The sequence below is a fragment of the Hypomesus nipponensis genome, chromosome 3, assembly GCF_054491055.1.
Source record: "Hypomesus nipponensis isolate SF chromosome 3, ASM5449105v1, whole genome shotgun sequence".
In the NCBI taxonomy this organism is placed as follows: Eukaryota; Metazoa; Chordata; class Actinopteri; order Osmeriformes; family Osmeridae; genus Hypomesus; species Hypomesus nipponensis.
The window spans coordinates 10905838-10923420 of record NC_140363.1 but is presented as its reverse complement, the minus strand read 5'-3'; the positions used below and the strand labels follow the sequence as shown (position 1 = coordinate 10923420).

General features: G+C 45.6%; 1 protein-coding gene across 2 annotated transcripts in view; it reads right to left on the bottom strand.

Annotated features, from left to right (window-relative positions):
* The window catches only part of LOC146299773 (protein phosphatase 1 regulatory subunit 37), a 36637-nt gene that overhangs the window by 3963 nt on the left and 15091 nt on the right, over positions 1–17583 (bottom strand). For both annotated transcript variants that reach the window (XM_084675793.1, XM_084675802.1), the window contains 2 exons: positions 17172–17313; positions 16832–16992 (listed from right to left, as the gene is read on the bottom strand). In XM_084675793.1, the coding sequence (XP_084531919.1) occupies positions 16832–16992; positions 17172–17313 (303 nt within the window). The remainder of the gene's footprint in view (positions 1–16831; positions 16993–17171; positions 17314–17583) is intronic.

Below are 17583 nucleotides of genomic sequence, written 5' to 3'. Positions count from 1 at the left end.
AGACGCGGGATGAAGGGAGGAAAGAAAGGGGGGGGGTGGGGGGGAAAAGAAGGAGGAAAGGAAAAGCTGCTCCCTGTCTTGGAAGGAGAGATCAAAACAAGCCTCAGAGTAAAAATATACAACGGTCTCCCTGATATGGCCAGTGCCATGGATAACAAAGAGAGAGAGAGAAAGAGAGAGAGAGAGAGAGAGAGAGAGAGAGAGAGAGAGAGAGAGAGAGGGAGAAAGACTGAGAGAGAGAGATGAAGTGAAAGAAAGAGAGGATGAAACCTGAAACTGTCGACCTGCCATGCTAGTGAGACTACCTTCTGTTTGTGTTGTACCACAATGTTTATCTGACATATAAAGACACCTTCGCCTTAGTTTGTCCTGAGCAAGTATACTCTCCATAAAATTGCTACGCCATAAACATCTAGAAATTAAAGTTTACACTGACTTGACCTGAAATATGAATATGTAACGAGTTAGACACATTTGTTAATACTTTCCTGTTCAGAAAAATACCAAAGATTGTACAATGAAAATAAATAGATTAATAACACAAATAACTTGCAGCCTAAAGTTTGACTGTTTAGCAGAGCTCGGTAAAAACTCAGGCTCAAACCAATCTGACAATTAATGTCCCCTAACGGCGGTAATGGCCATATGCTATATAATGAGCCTGAAAACGTTGAACAAACGTTTGAACACAAAGAAGCAGCATGACCACCACACTGTATAGATCCCTTAGGGGAAGTCTTTGACATGTTAATGTCATTACAAGAGTATACAGTAGGCCCACACACACATACACACACACACACATTCTGAAAGCCAAGCCATCATCATCACATACAGCAATGCAACTGCACATCAGTGTAACAATGCAAAGTATTTCCATGAGGTAAGAGATGACTGTGGTATGATTATTATTTTGTCAAGATTGTACAGCTTGCTACAGTAGGAACTTTTCTATTTTGGATCAAATACAAATCCTCAGATAATCTGCATACCAACAGTATTCATGATGTGTGTTGTGATTCTGGACTAATTGTGCACTATTCTGAATATCATTACCCATAATGCAATGCATGACTTATCACTTACCCTATAGTCTGTGTATATGTCTATATCTCTCTCTTATCCCAGTAAATACTGTTTTTGCACTCAATCGGGCAATTGAAAGATCGATAGCCTTCAGGTTGTGTGAGCGGATCACTGGTGCCAGTATAAAGATGTGGCTGTTCTTCCTTCTCTCTCTCTCTCTCTCTCTCTCTCTCTCTCTCCCTCCCTCCCTCCCTCCCTCCCTCCCTCCCTCCCTCCCTCCCTCCCTCCCTCCCTCCCTCCCTCCCTCCCTCCCTCCCTCCCTCCCTCCCTCCCTCCCTCTCTCTCTCTCTCTCTCTCTCTCTCTCTCTCTCTCTCTCTCTCTCTCTCTCTCTCTCTCTCTCTCTCTCTCTCTCTCTCTCTCTCTCTCTCTCTCTCTCTCTCTCTCTCTCCACCAAACTGTCAAAAAGGTTTGACACATCCGAAAAGAAGAACAAGGAGGAGGAAGAAGAGGAAAAGAAAATGAGAAGAAGGAGGAGAGCGAGAGAGAGAGAGAGAGAGAGAGAGAGAGAGAGAGAGAGAGAGAGAGAGAGCAAGTGTGAGAAGTAAAAGACACAGATGGACAAGTGCTTTTATGACTGAAGCTTGGGCTGGCATGGTGCCATGGGCACAGACTCCCTTTGTTTGCCAGGCTACTAAACTAATAGACATGAAGGCAGGGTCCTGCTGGCCTGGAATTATAAAGTTATTAAGGAATACAAATACACACACGCAGACACACACATACTTAAGTAGACACGCATATACCGAATTTGGCCGAAAAGTTGGGCAGAGGTTGTATTCTTAGTCCCGATGACTTTGTTTGTGTGCGTGTAATGGGGTGGTCATACAACAAAAAACACACAAACACAGAAACACTCACATCCCTCACACACCATCTTTCCATCATATATGAAAAAAATCGAACATAACCCGCTTCACAAAAATCCCACACGTCACTCTATTGTCCATGCGTTATTGTGCCTCCACAATGTCAGAAACGTGATGGTAACTCGTCACTCTCAACGCATTGTTCTGCTTCTCACACGTCTGTCTCACCACAAAAGAATTCTCAATGGCTGTGTTTTTTGGAGTGTCCCTTGTGTAATCTCAATATTATTTAAGATGGTCGGTTCACAATGGTGTTGAGAATGCGAGCCGTTTAAGCCTTTCTCCCTAAACAGTGGTCTTGGCAACTCAACCAGCTCATTTGTTAGCTGCTGCATTCTCTTAGACAGCCTTGCAAATGGAGGCCCTATCCAGTTATTGCAGGGGATCAAACTAGAAGCTATGACTAACCACAATAAAAATCACAAATTACCAGAGCATTGAACTGCTTTTGCAACCACAACCATATAGCAAGAAGCAAATGATACAATTCTCCATGTACCCATTTATTGGCTTTGAGGAATTTACATTAGGCCTGTATGTCGACTGCATCTATCTTGATTTATATCAGTGGTATTATGAAAGAACTTTAGTGTTTTTGTAATGATCTGTACTATCTGATAGTTATGGGCCAAAGGTAAATAGAAAGGAGTAACTTAAGATAATGGTCTTTATTTGATGCAGGGAAAAGCGTGAAAAAAGCATCTTAATTCTTAGACTAAATAAACAAGCATTACAAAATGTTAGCCGGGATCAAAAGCTTTACAGCATGTTAATAGCGTTTATAAAAACAGAATAATCCCCACTAGCTGTATTCCTACGCCTCTACTCTATCTCTAGAACCTCATTATACATTCTCACTATAAACATGTGTGTGAATTCACTGTGTGTTCTTTCCTGTCTTTAAACAAAGGCATAGGTGTTTGTTTTCAAACACTGACGCTGCAGAGAAAGATTTCAAAGGCGGAACTTGAGAGAAGAGGCAGCTTATTTTCAATTTTATACATTTTAAGTGTGTCGTGGTGATTTTACGTGTGTGTGTATGTGTATGGCGTGTGTGTATGGCATGTGTGTATGGCGTGTGCGCGTGGCGTGTGGCATGTGTTTGTGTGTGGGTGCGAACAAGACTACGGAGAGAATCACTGATGAAAAAAAGGCTACTTTGGAAATTCTCTGATAATTGGCTTCTTAAAAGGGGCTCATTTTTAACTATGTCACTGCGACTGCCGGATGACAATTAATCTGTTTGCCACTGCTTCCTTGGCATCTGTGCCAATTACTTTATATGCTAATATATGTAAATGACTAAACATTTCAGATGCCTGTTACAAGTATATGCAAGCAGTGTATCGTATTTTATTTAAAGTAATATTCTTAGGCAGATCAACAAAAGTAAATGCTTAAAATTCTGAGGCCTGAGCATTCTTCTTTTCTGGGTTCATTTTTGTATGGGAACTGCTGTGGCTATAGGAACATGGCAAGACTACTCTCAAACAGTTACACTTACCTGAATAGTTGTATTTATAAAAACTTTATAAAAAGCATAGCTATCTATGAACTATGAACTAAAACTATCTATGAAACAACATTTCACAGATTCTGAATTGAGAGAGAGAAATTGAGAGAGAAATGTGCCAGACGTGACAGGAAAAACAGTTTTTATCTTTCTTACTGTCTTTTTTCTTTTCCATCGTTGACAAAACACACAAGTTAAAACAGAATTTTTACCAACACACTACTTGACTTTCATTGCATTACTTTTTAGTTTTTACTTGTATTTCCTCAAGCACATCTACTGCACTTCAGTCAACTTTAGTCGTTCGAAGTCGACTGTGTTGCGCAATTGCTCTTTTATTCTTTGAAAGAGGGAATAACGTTTGCCGTTAAGTAAATGTTAATGAATGCACTTTAAGCATCTTACAAGGCCCTTTTCTCTTAACATAAATTGCTATAATTACCGGTGCATTCAGTTTTTTCCCTCCCCTCTGCCTCTAGGGAGAGAACATCACTGAGGTGCTTTAAGCTTGTTTTCTATTGTTTCCCTCTACTCCCTCTCCTGTGAGGGAGCTGTCTCTCCCTGGCCTTTTCCAAGCTCAACTGAAGATGTCACTATTGTATACAGAATGGATGCTCTGACACCACATACAGTGAGAGGCATGGAGAGTTAGATATTCTACAAAACAGTGTGTTTGCATGTTCTCTGTACTATATTCAGTTTTTAGTGTTCTATAATGGAATTGGTCAAAACAATATTAGGCTGTACTGTTAGAAGTTTTCGATGCAAAGATAGTCAAAACCCATCGTCACACTGTAAACTTATTGTCATCACCACCATCCAAGCTCCAAAGAATTTTTGACATGAATAAAACAAACAAAAAATAATTTAGATGAGCTTATTTTGTATTTGCTAGTTTATAATAAGTATCAGTGCTGGTTTAATCATCAAGTCTAATAATGAAACATGATTATGTGTCAAAATCATTCAAAGGTGTTCATTGACAATGACAGACAAATTGAAACAAGTATTCTTTCTGTACATTTCCTGTCCAGATCATTCCATATTGATTGAGTTACTGTGCTGGTGAAACACAAGATCCCTGCTGATGATATATATAGTTTAAAAACCTAGGTCTGCACAGAGGTAGCTGCATTTAGAGTAATGATGATCCCTTGAAGCTACGTATTATACTTAACAAGTATTGCAAGGGTGGAGTAAAACAGAGGCTTCCAATGAGGCCCGTATTCTAGTGCCAAGACATTCATTATAGTCATTATCAAAATGATGCGTATAGTGTGCAAAAGCTGAATGGTAGTCACACAATTATGTTTAAGTTCAGCATTTGGTGTTCTAGTGTATTCTATCCCTGTTTCTTAATTATAGCATCAACATATTTGGGCTGTTGTGATACGAAAATTATATTGAGGATATTCAAGAAGCAAAAAAAGATGCAATGGTATATCAAAATAGAGGTGTCGAAATAAAAACATGAGCCTGATTCTCTAATATTATCCTGTGCACAGACACACAAACATAAACATGCGTTAAAGCGGAAGAAATTACTGTTTCTGCCGAACTGTAAGCCGACGGAATCAATCACGCAAATCAACATCTACCCACTCTCCCTGACTGTTACTCCCTTTCCTCTTATTCTCTCTCTCTTTCACACACATTCTCACATTCTCTTTCTCTCTCTCACACACACACACACACAAACACACACACACACACACAAACACAAACACGCCTACTCACACACACCACTTCAACAAAAGTACTTCAGAGTGCTATAGGTTAAGCTCCAGCACTGCTACCAATGCCACATAACTACCCTCCTGTCTCCATACCTCTTTTCCTTCCTTTTGCTGTCTCTCTGTCTGTCTGTCTCTCTCTCTCTCTGTCTCTCTCAATCTCTCTCTCTCTCTCTCTCTCTCTCTCTCTCTCTCTCACACACGCACACGCACACACATTCATTCCCTCTGCACACACTGACAGTCTTACCGTCTCACTCTCTTCTACTCACGGCACTTTATTACCAAATGTACTTTTTTATCCACTCTTTAGCAGCAGTGTGCGATCTTGCTTTCACACCTGTAATTAGGGACGGCCCCTGGGCTGAAGAGGGTCTTGATTCCTAGTGATTATCCAGCCAGACTACCGCTGTGACCTGGGGCCATGCTCCGGCACTGCCAGGGCCGCAACCAGGGCTAATTTAATTGATCTCTCTCTCTCTCTATCTCTCTCTCTCTCTCTGTTTCTGTCTCTCTTACAACATTTAAATACCAGCACTGTTATAAAATGATCTGCGGGTGGAGAATGGAGAGATGGACGTGTGTGAGCATGTGTGTGCATGTGAAGGGGGGGCTAATGTGCTGAAGCAATGCGAGGTGTGGAGAGGTATATTATTAGTCATATTCTTTGCCATGCCGGTTTTCCAAACCCTGGATGATACAATCGTTCCAGTAACTTCTCTGTCAGGCTCTGACTCTACACTGACGTTTGTGACTCATGACTCCTACAGTGTCTCAGATTTTGGGGAAACACTCACTTTTCCGTGGCCCTTAAATAATTTGAGTTACGGGTTTTGGTTCTTGTGATTCATATTTCTTTTTCTTTTTGGGGGGCACAGGTGAATTTGCATCATGAGCCTCTTTAAATGCTCCGTGACATTTCCAAATGGACTCCCTGAGGGAAAACTTTGCCAAATGCCTTTCCATTAGTTTTGTCTGTCTCTGATTTGGAAAAAGAAAGTTGAATTACAGGGCACTTTAAAAGTCTTATTCATACACAACAGAATATTTCCTGTATTACGTACTGTGGCATTATATTTAGAGTTAGAAAGAACGAAAGAAGACTGTTTTCATCATGGCCCTTTCAGCTAGTCTGACGAGGGTCCACCACTACCCATGTGTGGTATTGATACTGAGAAAGATACAACTGTGAAATGACGAGAGGAAGGACAAAAATCATGCAACTCATATTATTTAAACATGTTTTAAGGCCTGCATGTTGTGTATAGGGGCATAATGCCTCACAGTGTTCTCTATATCATAAGGAAGTGTGTGTGAGTGTATTTGTGCATGTGTGTCTCTATGACAAAAAAGAGAGGGATAGAAAATAAGGAGGGAAAAAGAAAGGGGGGAGATTTTTTTAAGAAAGTGTGATGTCATCCTCTTTGTGATGCAGAGACAAAGAGAATGCGTGAATGAGAAAGGGATACAGGAATAGAGGAAAAGTGAGAGAGGGATATTCAGTATATACAGTGTACAGTACAGCAAGATTGAGAGAGAGAGAGAGAGAGAGAGAGAGAGAGAGAGAGAGAGAGAGAGAGGGGGGGGGAAAGAGGGAAAGGATAGAGGACTGGCTCCTCTGGTTGTGTTTGCCGACCACTCACATCATCCTGGCCTGCCTGTTTCTAATGAGTCACTCCACCGGGCGCTATCGCCGCGCTAAGACGCCATCTGTAACAGGCGCGTGGCAGCCGCCTTAATCCACCCAGCGCAGGTTGTCGTGGAGACGGATGGCAGGGGCTCCGTTCGCTGCAGGTGTGAGAACCGGCACACTGGGAAGTGGGAGCGAGAGCCTTGCAATGGGACGTGAGTGTGTGTGTATGTTGAGGGGCACCAAGTCACTGACACCTAGGACAGGCCAGCTCATCACTCATAGGGAGGAAACATCACCATCCATCTGTGTGTGTGTGTGTGTCACGATTGCTCACACACCCAACTGGGCCTTTCTAACTAACTAACCTCAAAGTGCTTTAAGCAATACCATTGACCTATGCAGTGACAAAGACAGAAATGTTTTTGAGCACTAGTCCTAGCCAGCCAGCCATTCTCCTTTTTTTGGCATTTGAACTTGGACGATCTAAGTAGGTAATTGAGGCAAATAGGGAGCCCAATTACACTCTATGTAGTTATATTCTATTCTCTTTTCGAAACCTTTTAAACAAATTACGACAACGTCCAAGAATATAGAACAGCATCAGCAATATCAAAGGTGACAGAGTCCTAATTTGTCGTCTGTTATTGTTCCAGAGTGCATGCCGTGTGACTCTTTCCCACGGGGGTCAACTCTGCAGACGGTGGACACTAACGTTGAGCGCACACCTTCAAAGACTAAGTGACTAATGACAGTCCTTCTTGGAACAGAATGGCCGGCTTTTACTTCACACTCTAAAGAATGAATCACACTTGAGAAAATAAGTCTCTCTCTTTCTCTTTCTCACACTCACACACACACACACACACACACACACACACACACAGACACATATTTCTCCATTCTGTATGTGTCACAGAACCCATTAGGAGAGAGTTGCTATGCTGCGGTCATGTGGACCTTAGTCCTCACCAGGTAATCAGGTGAGATAATTGCCTAAAGCTATGTGTAATGTGCGAATAAAAAAGTCTCACTTTTTACAGTTTGCTTGCTTTTTACTTGGAGTGTTGGAATGCATGTGGAGACCCCATAGACACTGTGTACATGGGTATGTACTCTGTGAATCTGTTCACATTATAATTCCTTGCAATGCTAACTGGTCTCATAAGGCGCAAAAATCACAGAAGGGAGAGATGATTTGAGTGAGGAAGGGAGGATGGATGGGAGAATGAGAATGAAAGAGAGAGAGGGCGAGAAAACAGAGAAAGACAGACCACACTGATGAGTTACATTATGTTACTTTACATATCATGTCATTTAATATCAAAGTACCAATTAGACTATTCATAACAGTATAAAACTTTTCCCACAATAGAAAAAAGTGTAGAATCAACATATTCTATGACCTGCGTCCTGTAAAGGTACCCTCTGAACACACTGTACCGTGTGTCCCACTTTGTCTGCCCTCTTTTTGGGGGGCGGGGGGGGGGGGACACACACTTCCCAACATTTCCCAAAATGTCATCCTAAGCAGATAGAAATAGCTTGTGATGAGGTGAGGGTTTCTCCTGCACCATCTCTGGAGTGACCAGATCCCGGGAGCAGCAACCAGCTCCTCTTTAATTGATCCCCAGAGACATGCTGAGAAGGCCAGAGGAGCCCTCCCCCCCTCCAGTCTCTTAACAAACACACATGCACACAGGCAGGCACCTGCAAATGCACACACACAAACACAAACACACTCACGCAGTCCCGTAAAACACAGCATGTGTGGATCAGAGGAGAGGTCCACATGGTGACAGATACGTTAACAGTTACAGTATGTAACATTGACAGTATTCTGCACGCTCAGCATGTCAGCTTCCATCACTGACTAAGTGTGTTGAAGTTCCATTTTGTGTTTGAATCATCTGATACATTACTCCTCCAGGAACTTATTGTCAGTTTGCTGCTGTTGTACCACTTAAATGTCATATACATGTCTAAACTCGTTGAAATGGTTCCTACAGGATATTTAACATTGAGGCTATTGACACCTAGCCACAGTATATTTACCAGCTCTTACGCTAAACCCTACTCCAAAATACAATGTAAACTTGAAGCACGCAGGCCAGAGTACCACAGGAATCCCTGTGAGATAATATGTCACCCTGACAGCCACCATCACAGCCACCGATGAGAGAGACACTCCTCCCACGCCGAGCTAAAATGGCCGCCGCCATTCCTCATGTTCACGGCCCAGCAGCCGGCCTGGGCCCCGGCTCAACCTGCCTACCCCTGCGCAGTCTCATTCGCATCACCTCCCTCTCCCAGGAAGAATTTAATAACGGGGGTGTTGACAGCAGGGCACGGCGGTCCCTGCCGGGTTCAGGCGCGGGGCGGCCATGATGGAGCACCCGTGTGTTAATTACTGACTACCTCTGGGGCTGCTCACCTGCACGCTCGTCATTACCGCCCGCCCGGCGCCAAACAGGTGCCACCGCAGAGCGTCCGCCACGCTCGTCTGCCCAGCCACACTGCACCGCCACGGACCTGCCAGGGACCCCCCAGCTCCCCCTCAACGCCTCCCTCCCTGCCCCCTGCCTCCCTCCCTCCCTGCCCCCTGCCTCCCTCCCTGCCTCCCTCCCTCCCTGCCTCCCTCCCTCCCTGCCCCCTGCCTCCCTCCCTCCCTCCCTCCCTGCCTCCCTCCCTCCCTCCCTCCCTGCCCCCTGCCTCCCTCCCTGCCTCCCTCCCTCCCTGCCCCCTGCCTCCCTCCCTCCCTCCCTCCCTGCCTCCCTCCCTCCCTCCCTGCCCCCTGCCTTCCCTTTACTGCACGAGTGCAGAAACACACCCAGATACACGCTGAACAGACTGTTGCTGTAATACACACCCACACACGAGTATAGGCAATACGTGTCCACATACTCATACACACACACACAGCCACAGTTGTAGCCACACACACACACTGCCACACTGCAAACCAACTCTGGTGGTGCAGAACAACTGAGGTAACCCGCACCATCTCTATGACAGAAAGGTCAAACAGCGGACGAGGATGTCGGAGGTGATCAATGACTCCCATGTCTTCTCAGTGAAGTCACCTCAGTCAGTCAGACGGTGTGTGAAGGCTGGGTGGAGGGCTGGATGCCTGGACACTGTTCTCGCCAACCTTGCCCCAGAATCCCAGAAGGGTGTTGGGGGGGGGATGCGAGCATTCGGTGACCTCTCTCCATCAGCAGTGTCCGTCGTCTGGGGGCCTGGCATCTGTTCTGATGAAGCCTGCCCACTTACCACCCTCCGCATCCCCTGTCACACACACACACACACATACCATCTAGTCACACCCTGCTCTCTCAGGACTCACGTGTGAGGGGCCGTCTAAGAGTGTGTGTGTGTGTCCACATCCTCGCAAGCGTGTGTCTGTGTGTGTAACAGCTGGCCCTGTGCATCCTGCCTGTCCCCTTGGCCGTGGCACGGCCAGCACTTTATTAGTGGTGCCCAGGACACCAGCTGATCCTCTCCCAGGGTCGCTGTCACACTGATGTCTTCATCGCTAAGCGGAGCAGACGCCTGGGCTTGGGCCCTGGCAGCCACCGGAGGTGACAACAAATCCAATTATCTCCCCTCCATGGCGCCCAGGTTTGAGGAGGGGAGGGGGGGGGTCTGATCGCGTTGACGGGGACGCGGGGCCGAGGAGAAGGGGGCTGGGGTGGACGGACGAAGGACGAGGCAGAGGAGCGAAGGAGGGATGGGCAGAAGGTACAGTCCGGTTCGAGGGGGGCTTGTAGAATAGGGCGACAGGTAGAGGGGGGTATTGATGTTGGCCAATGGGAAAAATAGAGGGAGAAGAAAAAAAAGGAAGGAATCGCGGAAGGAAGGAAGAAAGTGAGGAAGGGAGGATGGATGGATGGGAGAATGAGAATGAAAGAGAGAGAGGGCGAGAAAAGAGAGAAAGACAAACCACACTGATGAGAAAGTGTGAGAACAAGATGCTTGGTGAAAAACTTAGAGAGGGAATGGCAGGAACAACAGTATCACACTAACAAAGCCTTTGCCGAAAGGCGCCATCGCTAATTCTCAGTGTCTTTCTCAGATATTATTGACAATGGTGGGCTGTGAGCAGTATTAGAACAGTCTGTCTATGTGAGAAAGATCTGGTGAAACACATGCTAGAGACCAGCCCCTCTCTGCCTCGATGGCTGTCAAACAATTGCGTCACGAGAATAGTTTCAAAGTCGTCTCCTACCGTCAGCCATACGTAGAGGTCACCTTTTTTTAAATAAAAAGGACTTTTATTATTTGATGATCCATCGAATCTTTCACAGGTGGAAACCCACCAGATGTAGACAGGGTTGTGCTGTAGCGCCCCTGGACGTGTTTCAATGCTGTCCTGACCAGTTTGCAACTTTATTTCCATACAAAATGGGGATAATGGTGAGATGAAGAGCCCAAAGGCAATCAGTTGATGGCTGGCTTTCAGAGTGTGAAGCACCCTGTTCTTTAACATTAACTCAATTAAATCTCCATAAACAAATTGGCTGAAGTGGATGGGAAGGGGGATAGGACATGTTAAGTGCTGATCACAAAGGGGGCTAGTATTGATTGCTGATCGGGAAAGCTATTCCAGCACAGGCCAAGGTGAAGGTGAGGGGAGAGCTTCGCTACCCTCTGGTTGGGGGTGTGCTGGTGGATTGGTGGAGGGGGGATGGTCATATTTTTGCCAGGGGGGAGGGAGGGTCGGAAGACAAAGGAAGGACACCGAGGGAGAACACCTGCCAAACTGACACCCCCCCTTCCATCCCACTCTTCCCTCACCTCCAATACCTCATCCTCCCCCAACCCCTCCTCTTCCCCACCTCTTCTTCCACCCTGCTGGAGGTGTCTCAACTCATTTCCTCTCTCTGCCGACCCACGAGCGCTCGGGCACGCGTGTCTCCTATGCCACTCCAGCGCCCACCCGCGAAGGTCGTCCGTCGCTCCACTCCGTGACAGAAGCACAGACAGGGTGTGTGTGTGTGTGAGTGTGTGTGTGTGTGTGTGTGTCAAAACGGTGGAGCTCTCACTATCTATTGGGTTGAAGACTTCATAGGATATTCCATATTTATATCCCAAATCCTCGGCCTGGTGGACAGGGCAATTTCAAGCCGTCAGCCTGCCATTTGAAAGTAAAAGGGATGTGGCTTGGTTCTCGGAGGATGGAGGGAGCTTGATAGATAGAAGGGAGAAGAGATGGAAGAGAGAAAGAGAGAGAGAGAGAGAGAGAGAGAGAGAGAGAGAGAGAGAGAGAGAGAGAGAAAGTTTGATGGAGAGGCAGAGAGGCAGAGACACAGAAAAGACATTCCCAGATGGAGACAGAGACAGAGAGAGAGAGAGAGAGAGAGAGAGAGAGAGAGAGAGAGAGAGAGAGAGAGAGAGAGAGAGAGAGAGAGAGAGAGGAGAGGACAGGCCTTCATGGTATTTAGATGAGGGGGGTCCAGGCTTTCTCAGCTCTGTTGAAGGGTGACTTGGGGGCATCTGAGCGTGGCACCACAGGACATGCCCACTGAGACAGCGCTACGATCCGATACCCTCACTTATGCATGGCATATATACATATGCCCCCACTTATGCAAACAGGGTCATATCCATTGCACAACTTGGCCATTATACAACGTTTTTTGAGTAAAGAGCATGCATGTTTGAATGTGCTTACTGGGTCACAACAGCAGTAGCAAACACATTCAAACTGAAAAATCAGTTGGCCTTCACAAATGTTAAGCTGTTAAACTCTTTTCTATTCAGTCATGTGTCATAACTGAACAAAACTATTTGTATACGTGAATTATGCACATATGCACCATAATATTTGTGAATAATGACTAAAAGGAATATTTTTGAAATGGAAGAAAGTGGCTGAATATGCCACGTTTAACGTTTAAGAAAGCATTGATTAAAGAAAAGCATTCCTGAGTTTGACAGTAAAAGACATTGCACTTCATTTTGTTTATCCCAACTCCTTTCAACTCCCCTCCCCCACCATAAACCCCTCTCCCCCCATATCCTCAATGAAACGAATGCCAAAAACACACCACAGAAAACACAAATATCAAGTCTCAACTTCCTGTGAAAGTGTGGGTCACACGTCTAACTGCAGAGGAAAGGAGAGGTGCAGACAAGAGCAGCAGCAATTAGAATGACATCCAAACAGACTGAGTGTGACTGCAAAAAGGCCCTCGCGTCGGGATCTCAAACTGAGAAATGTACCCTCACTATATACAGTTAGTCCCCTTGCATCCCAGCATCAAACCTGATCTAAGATCTAAACAGTGTAAAACAAACAAAACACATGATTGACAAGGTGCACCCCGTCCCTCACCCCCCTTCCCCCTTCAAAACTCTGGCCTGCTCTCAATTTAGTTTTCAGACCCCCACCGGTCCCTCCGCCTCTTTCCCAGGACCCCCAACCCCCAAACACGGAAGTATCCCCCGGTGACTACTACACATCCAATGATTACACCCCCCAACTCCCACCATGCACACACACACATAACCTACACACCGCCCTCCCAACACCACCAACCCCCCACCCCACTTCACAACACACACACACAAACACACACACAAATACACAAATACACACACTCGCTCAGAGGGGCTAATTAAGGCTTTAATATGCAAATGAGAGCCGCAGTAAATTACACAGCTGGCAAATATGCCTGTTTTCGCCTGAAAATACATCAGGAGAGCAGTGAGGAGTGTGCTGTTGTTGTGTTTGCAGAAAGACAAGGGATTGTTTTCTCTTGTTTGTTTTTTTTTCCTCCCTCTTTTCCTCTCTCACTCTCTCTCTCTCTTTCTCTCTCTCTCTCTCTCTCTCTCTCTCTCTCTCTCTCTCTCTCTCTCTCTCTCTCTCTCTCTCTCTCTCTCTCTCTCTCTCCACACTAATGTCCCCTTTGTTGATGTATCTTGGGTAATGCCGGTGTATCACTTTATGTAGTAATGTTGTACAAGTTGTAGTACCTGGAGACAGACAGGCCTAGTTGGGACATCAACACGGTCACAATCCAGAGGCACAGTTGTTGAATAGTGGAAGCCTTCAATTTGTAAAAGCCGTGCATTAAATCCACTGGTTGCTACACTTGTAACTGGTTAAAGGTCTGCAAAGGTACAGCCTAAGACAGAGGCAGCTGAGCTGTAGCGACAGTAGAGTTGGCAAGGCAGTAGAGCTGGCAAGGCAGTAGAACTGGAGAGGCAGTGGAGCTGAAGAGGCAGTTGAAATAGAAAGGCAATAGACCTGGGGAGGCAGTAGAACTTTAGAGGCAATAGAGACACAGAAGCAGTAGAACTAGAGAGGCAATATAGATGCAGAGTATGCAGAGCTGGAGAGGCAGTTGAACCGGAGAGGCAATGGAGACGCAGAGGCAGTAGAACAGGAGAGGCAGAAGAGCTGGAGAGGCAGGATGAACCCTGGTTCTTCCAGGGCTCTCTGGGGCATCTCCCACAGTTCTCTGAGGCGTCTCTGAGGTTCAAGACGGTTTGACGGGTGCCCGTGGCGAGGGGGCCCTCCAGAGCGGAGGCGTGATGACGCGAGCCATCACCCCCCTGAGCGTGAACCCGAGTGCTGACTACATGCATGGCCAACCTGTCACCTGACTGATCGTCAGCTGGTCAGCCACCGAGACTGACCCACATCAACTGAAGAGGCCCCTCCACCCGCCATAACAAACAAAATATTGGTGCACCACCCCCCCATCAAAACACACACACACAAACACACACACTACTAAGACGCCTCCTTTATTCCAGCTTCTAATTCAAGCTGTGTGGAAGCTACTTTAGTAGCTACTTTAGTATGTCAGAAGCTTCTCTCAAGACATAACGCAGTGCGTGGGCCTTCGAGGCATCTCCTTCGCATACCTTGACTTTCCTTTCGTTCGCATCCTCAGAAGCCTGACAGAAGGACACATTCAAGACAGCAAACTCTTTCACAGAGTTCTTTTCCACTGTGGTTCGTCTCTCATGCTCATTGTCCTCCAACAGTCCAATCCAAGTCTGATCACTTCCCAGCAGTTGTTAAAGTACCTTTGTTCTCAACTTTGCTCGACGACAAACATCCCCAGCTCCCCCTCCTCCTCTTCCTCCTCCACAAGGGGCCCAAAATAAGTAAGCAGCCCCCCTTCCTGTTCTCTGCCCCCCTTCCTGCCATCTTAATTATCACTCTGTGAGGGGAAGTGTACTTCCATGATGACACCTCACTGTGAGGAATGACATGTTTGAAGGGGAGAATTGTATTTAACTTCTGCATCACGGCGCCCTTCCACTTCCCCTGAGGAGCACGACATTGACCAACTCTGAACCAATGTTTAAACAGCAAACAAGCAAACACTACATGTTCCACTCCATGCTTGTTATTAAGTAGTGGGTGTAGATCATTGGGACTTGTAGATCATTAGTGAGGTTGACAGAGTCCACTGATAAGGGGGGTAAACAGCTTCCACCTTGCAACAGCTACAGATAACTCGCCCCCTCTGAATGTTGCTTCTCTTCTTGGGCTGGGCTCTATGAATATTTTAGATGGGTAAATAATTAATAATTAACGTCCAAACAGGCCAATGATCAAATGGAGCAGTGCAGCAACAGACATAAAAAATCTGACGGTTGTAAACAAAGACAGCCAGGCCCCAGATTTCTTCCAAACCAACTTCTTTCCCTTTTAAATATGCGCATTGACAACACCCCCTTCCATGTACAAATAAAACCACACACACACGTAATCGCACACACGATGCACACATTCACACACATTCACACACACACACACACACACACACACACACACACACACACAAACACACGCATGTAAATGCACACACATGCACAAAAACACACACTGACACGCACGCGCTCACTTGGGGCCCACCACTGCCACCATCATCACACACTCATTCTCTGTCACTCACATGCATACCCACACTCGTTTTTCTTTTCGAAAAATGGAATTTTCACATTTCTGCGCGACCCGGGGAATACAGCGACACTGAGTGAGAACACTTGATCTGGCCCCCCGCTGTTTTCTGATGGAAAGATTTGCTTTTTAATACAATCGTCTCTCTCCCCACCTGGCTATGCCATGCCAAGACAAATCCCAGCTGTGTGACTCCAAAACCTGACGGAGCTCCAATATTCCCTGATTACCATCCCTTAAAAACAGGCCACCACTGAAGCCCCACACAATGGAAATGTTAATCATATGGCTCTGAGTCTCACGCCAGCATGAAATGTTCTTCTCAAACCCAGTCGTTTTTGCCATGCCTGTTAAAGAGGAAGCCATACAGGTATATCGTTTGCAGACACATTTGCAGTATGTTAGCCTATGTTTAATTTCAACCAGTTGTTTTTCAATGTTCTGGTATTTTCAGTATCTTTGACTTTTGCCAGGGGAGAAATTTCATGAAAATCTGAATTAATCGAGTAAACAGCAAAGTAGACAAACAAAATCACTGCATACAAAAATAAAACAAGTTTCGAGTGGAGTCGCACATGGATTGCCTTAAGAGTTAATTTGAAAGTAAGCATTTTGCTCCTTGGAGATTTTAATTAATGCTTTAATATGCAAATAGGTTAGCGGAGATAAAATCATGACAAACAGATGGCAAGCGCGGGTAATTATTTTGTGAATCCAGCAGGGGCATGTATTAAAGTTGTGGCATAATTTTCCTCAGGCCCTCTCAGTCACACAGGGAAGAAAAAAGAGAGCCTCACATATTGGAGAAAAGTAATCGTAATCAATGACTTGCTTGCGTCTTCCTACGACTACCAACTTCCACTCAACTAATAAGACTAACTATACTCCATAGCATATGTTCATGTAGTTCATCAATATTTTTCTGAGTTAGACTTGTTGTTTTCCCCAGATATGTCAAACTAGACAATGACAAATTTGATAAAAATCTTTCCTTGCCCATGTTTTACAGGCGCTACAAGTCAGATATCTCTGTTTCAAGGTTCCTATAAATTCTCGTCAGCGTTTGTGCTCAGACTGACCTGTTCCTCTTTGTGGTCCAGCTGCAGTGTGGTGACAGAGCTGTTGATCCGCAAGGCCAGTGACAAGGCCATGAGCCCGCCGGCCCTTACCTCATTCTCACGAAGGTCCAGGTGCTGGATCAGACGGCTCTCAGCAATGAACTCAGCCAACGCCACGGCTCCTGTGTGACAGAGGGAACCTTTCACCTCAGCCCACACCTACTATAACAGAGAAACCTCCACTTCACTTGATCATTTTGCTTAGTGACACATCGTTTAAGCCATGTCGCACGACAGTAGGCATAATGGGATGGTGAGTGTATTTTATGATACCATATGTACAATGTGAAGGTGATGGTACCTTCACAGGTGATGTGGGTCTGTTCCAGAGCTAGGTGTAGTAACGACTGGTTCATCATCAGAGGTTCCTTCAGTGTGTGGATCCCTCGGTTCTGTAGCTTGTTTTCCCCCAAGTTCAAAATCTCTAGTGTCTTCAGTACAGGCTGGAAAATAACATGACACAGACAAAAGGTAAAAGGTCACAAACCAATAAAACATATCCACATCAACACAATGTTTAACTTAGTTCCTACTTAAATCCAACATTCATTGCAGTCAGAGAAGAAAACAGTTGAGTGAAGACATTTTAAACCACTTTTGCTCTTTAGAGATTCTCAGAAGAAGACCAGACTGAAGATGTTTTTACCGCAGCCTAATGTTTGGCTTTTACAAGGAATTTCAAAACGTTTCATCTGCGCCGAACCACTCCGGAG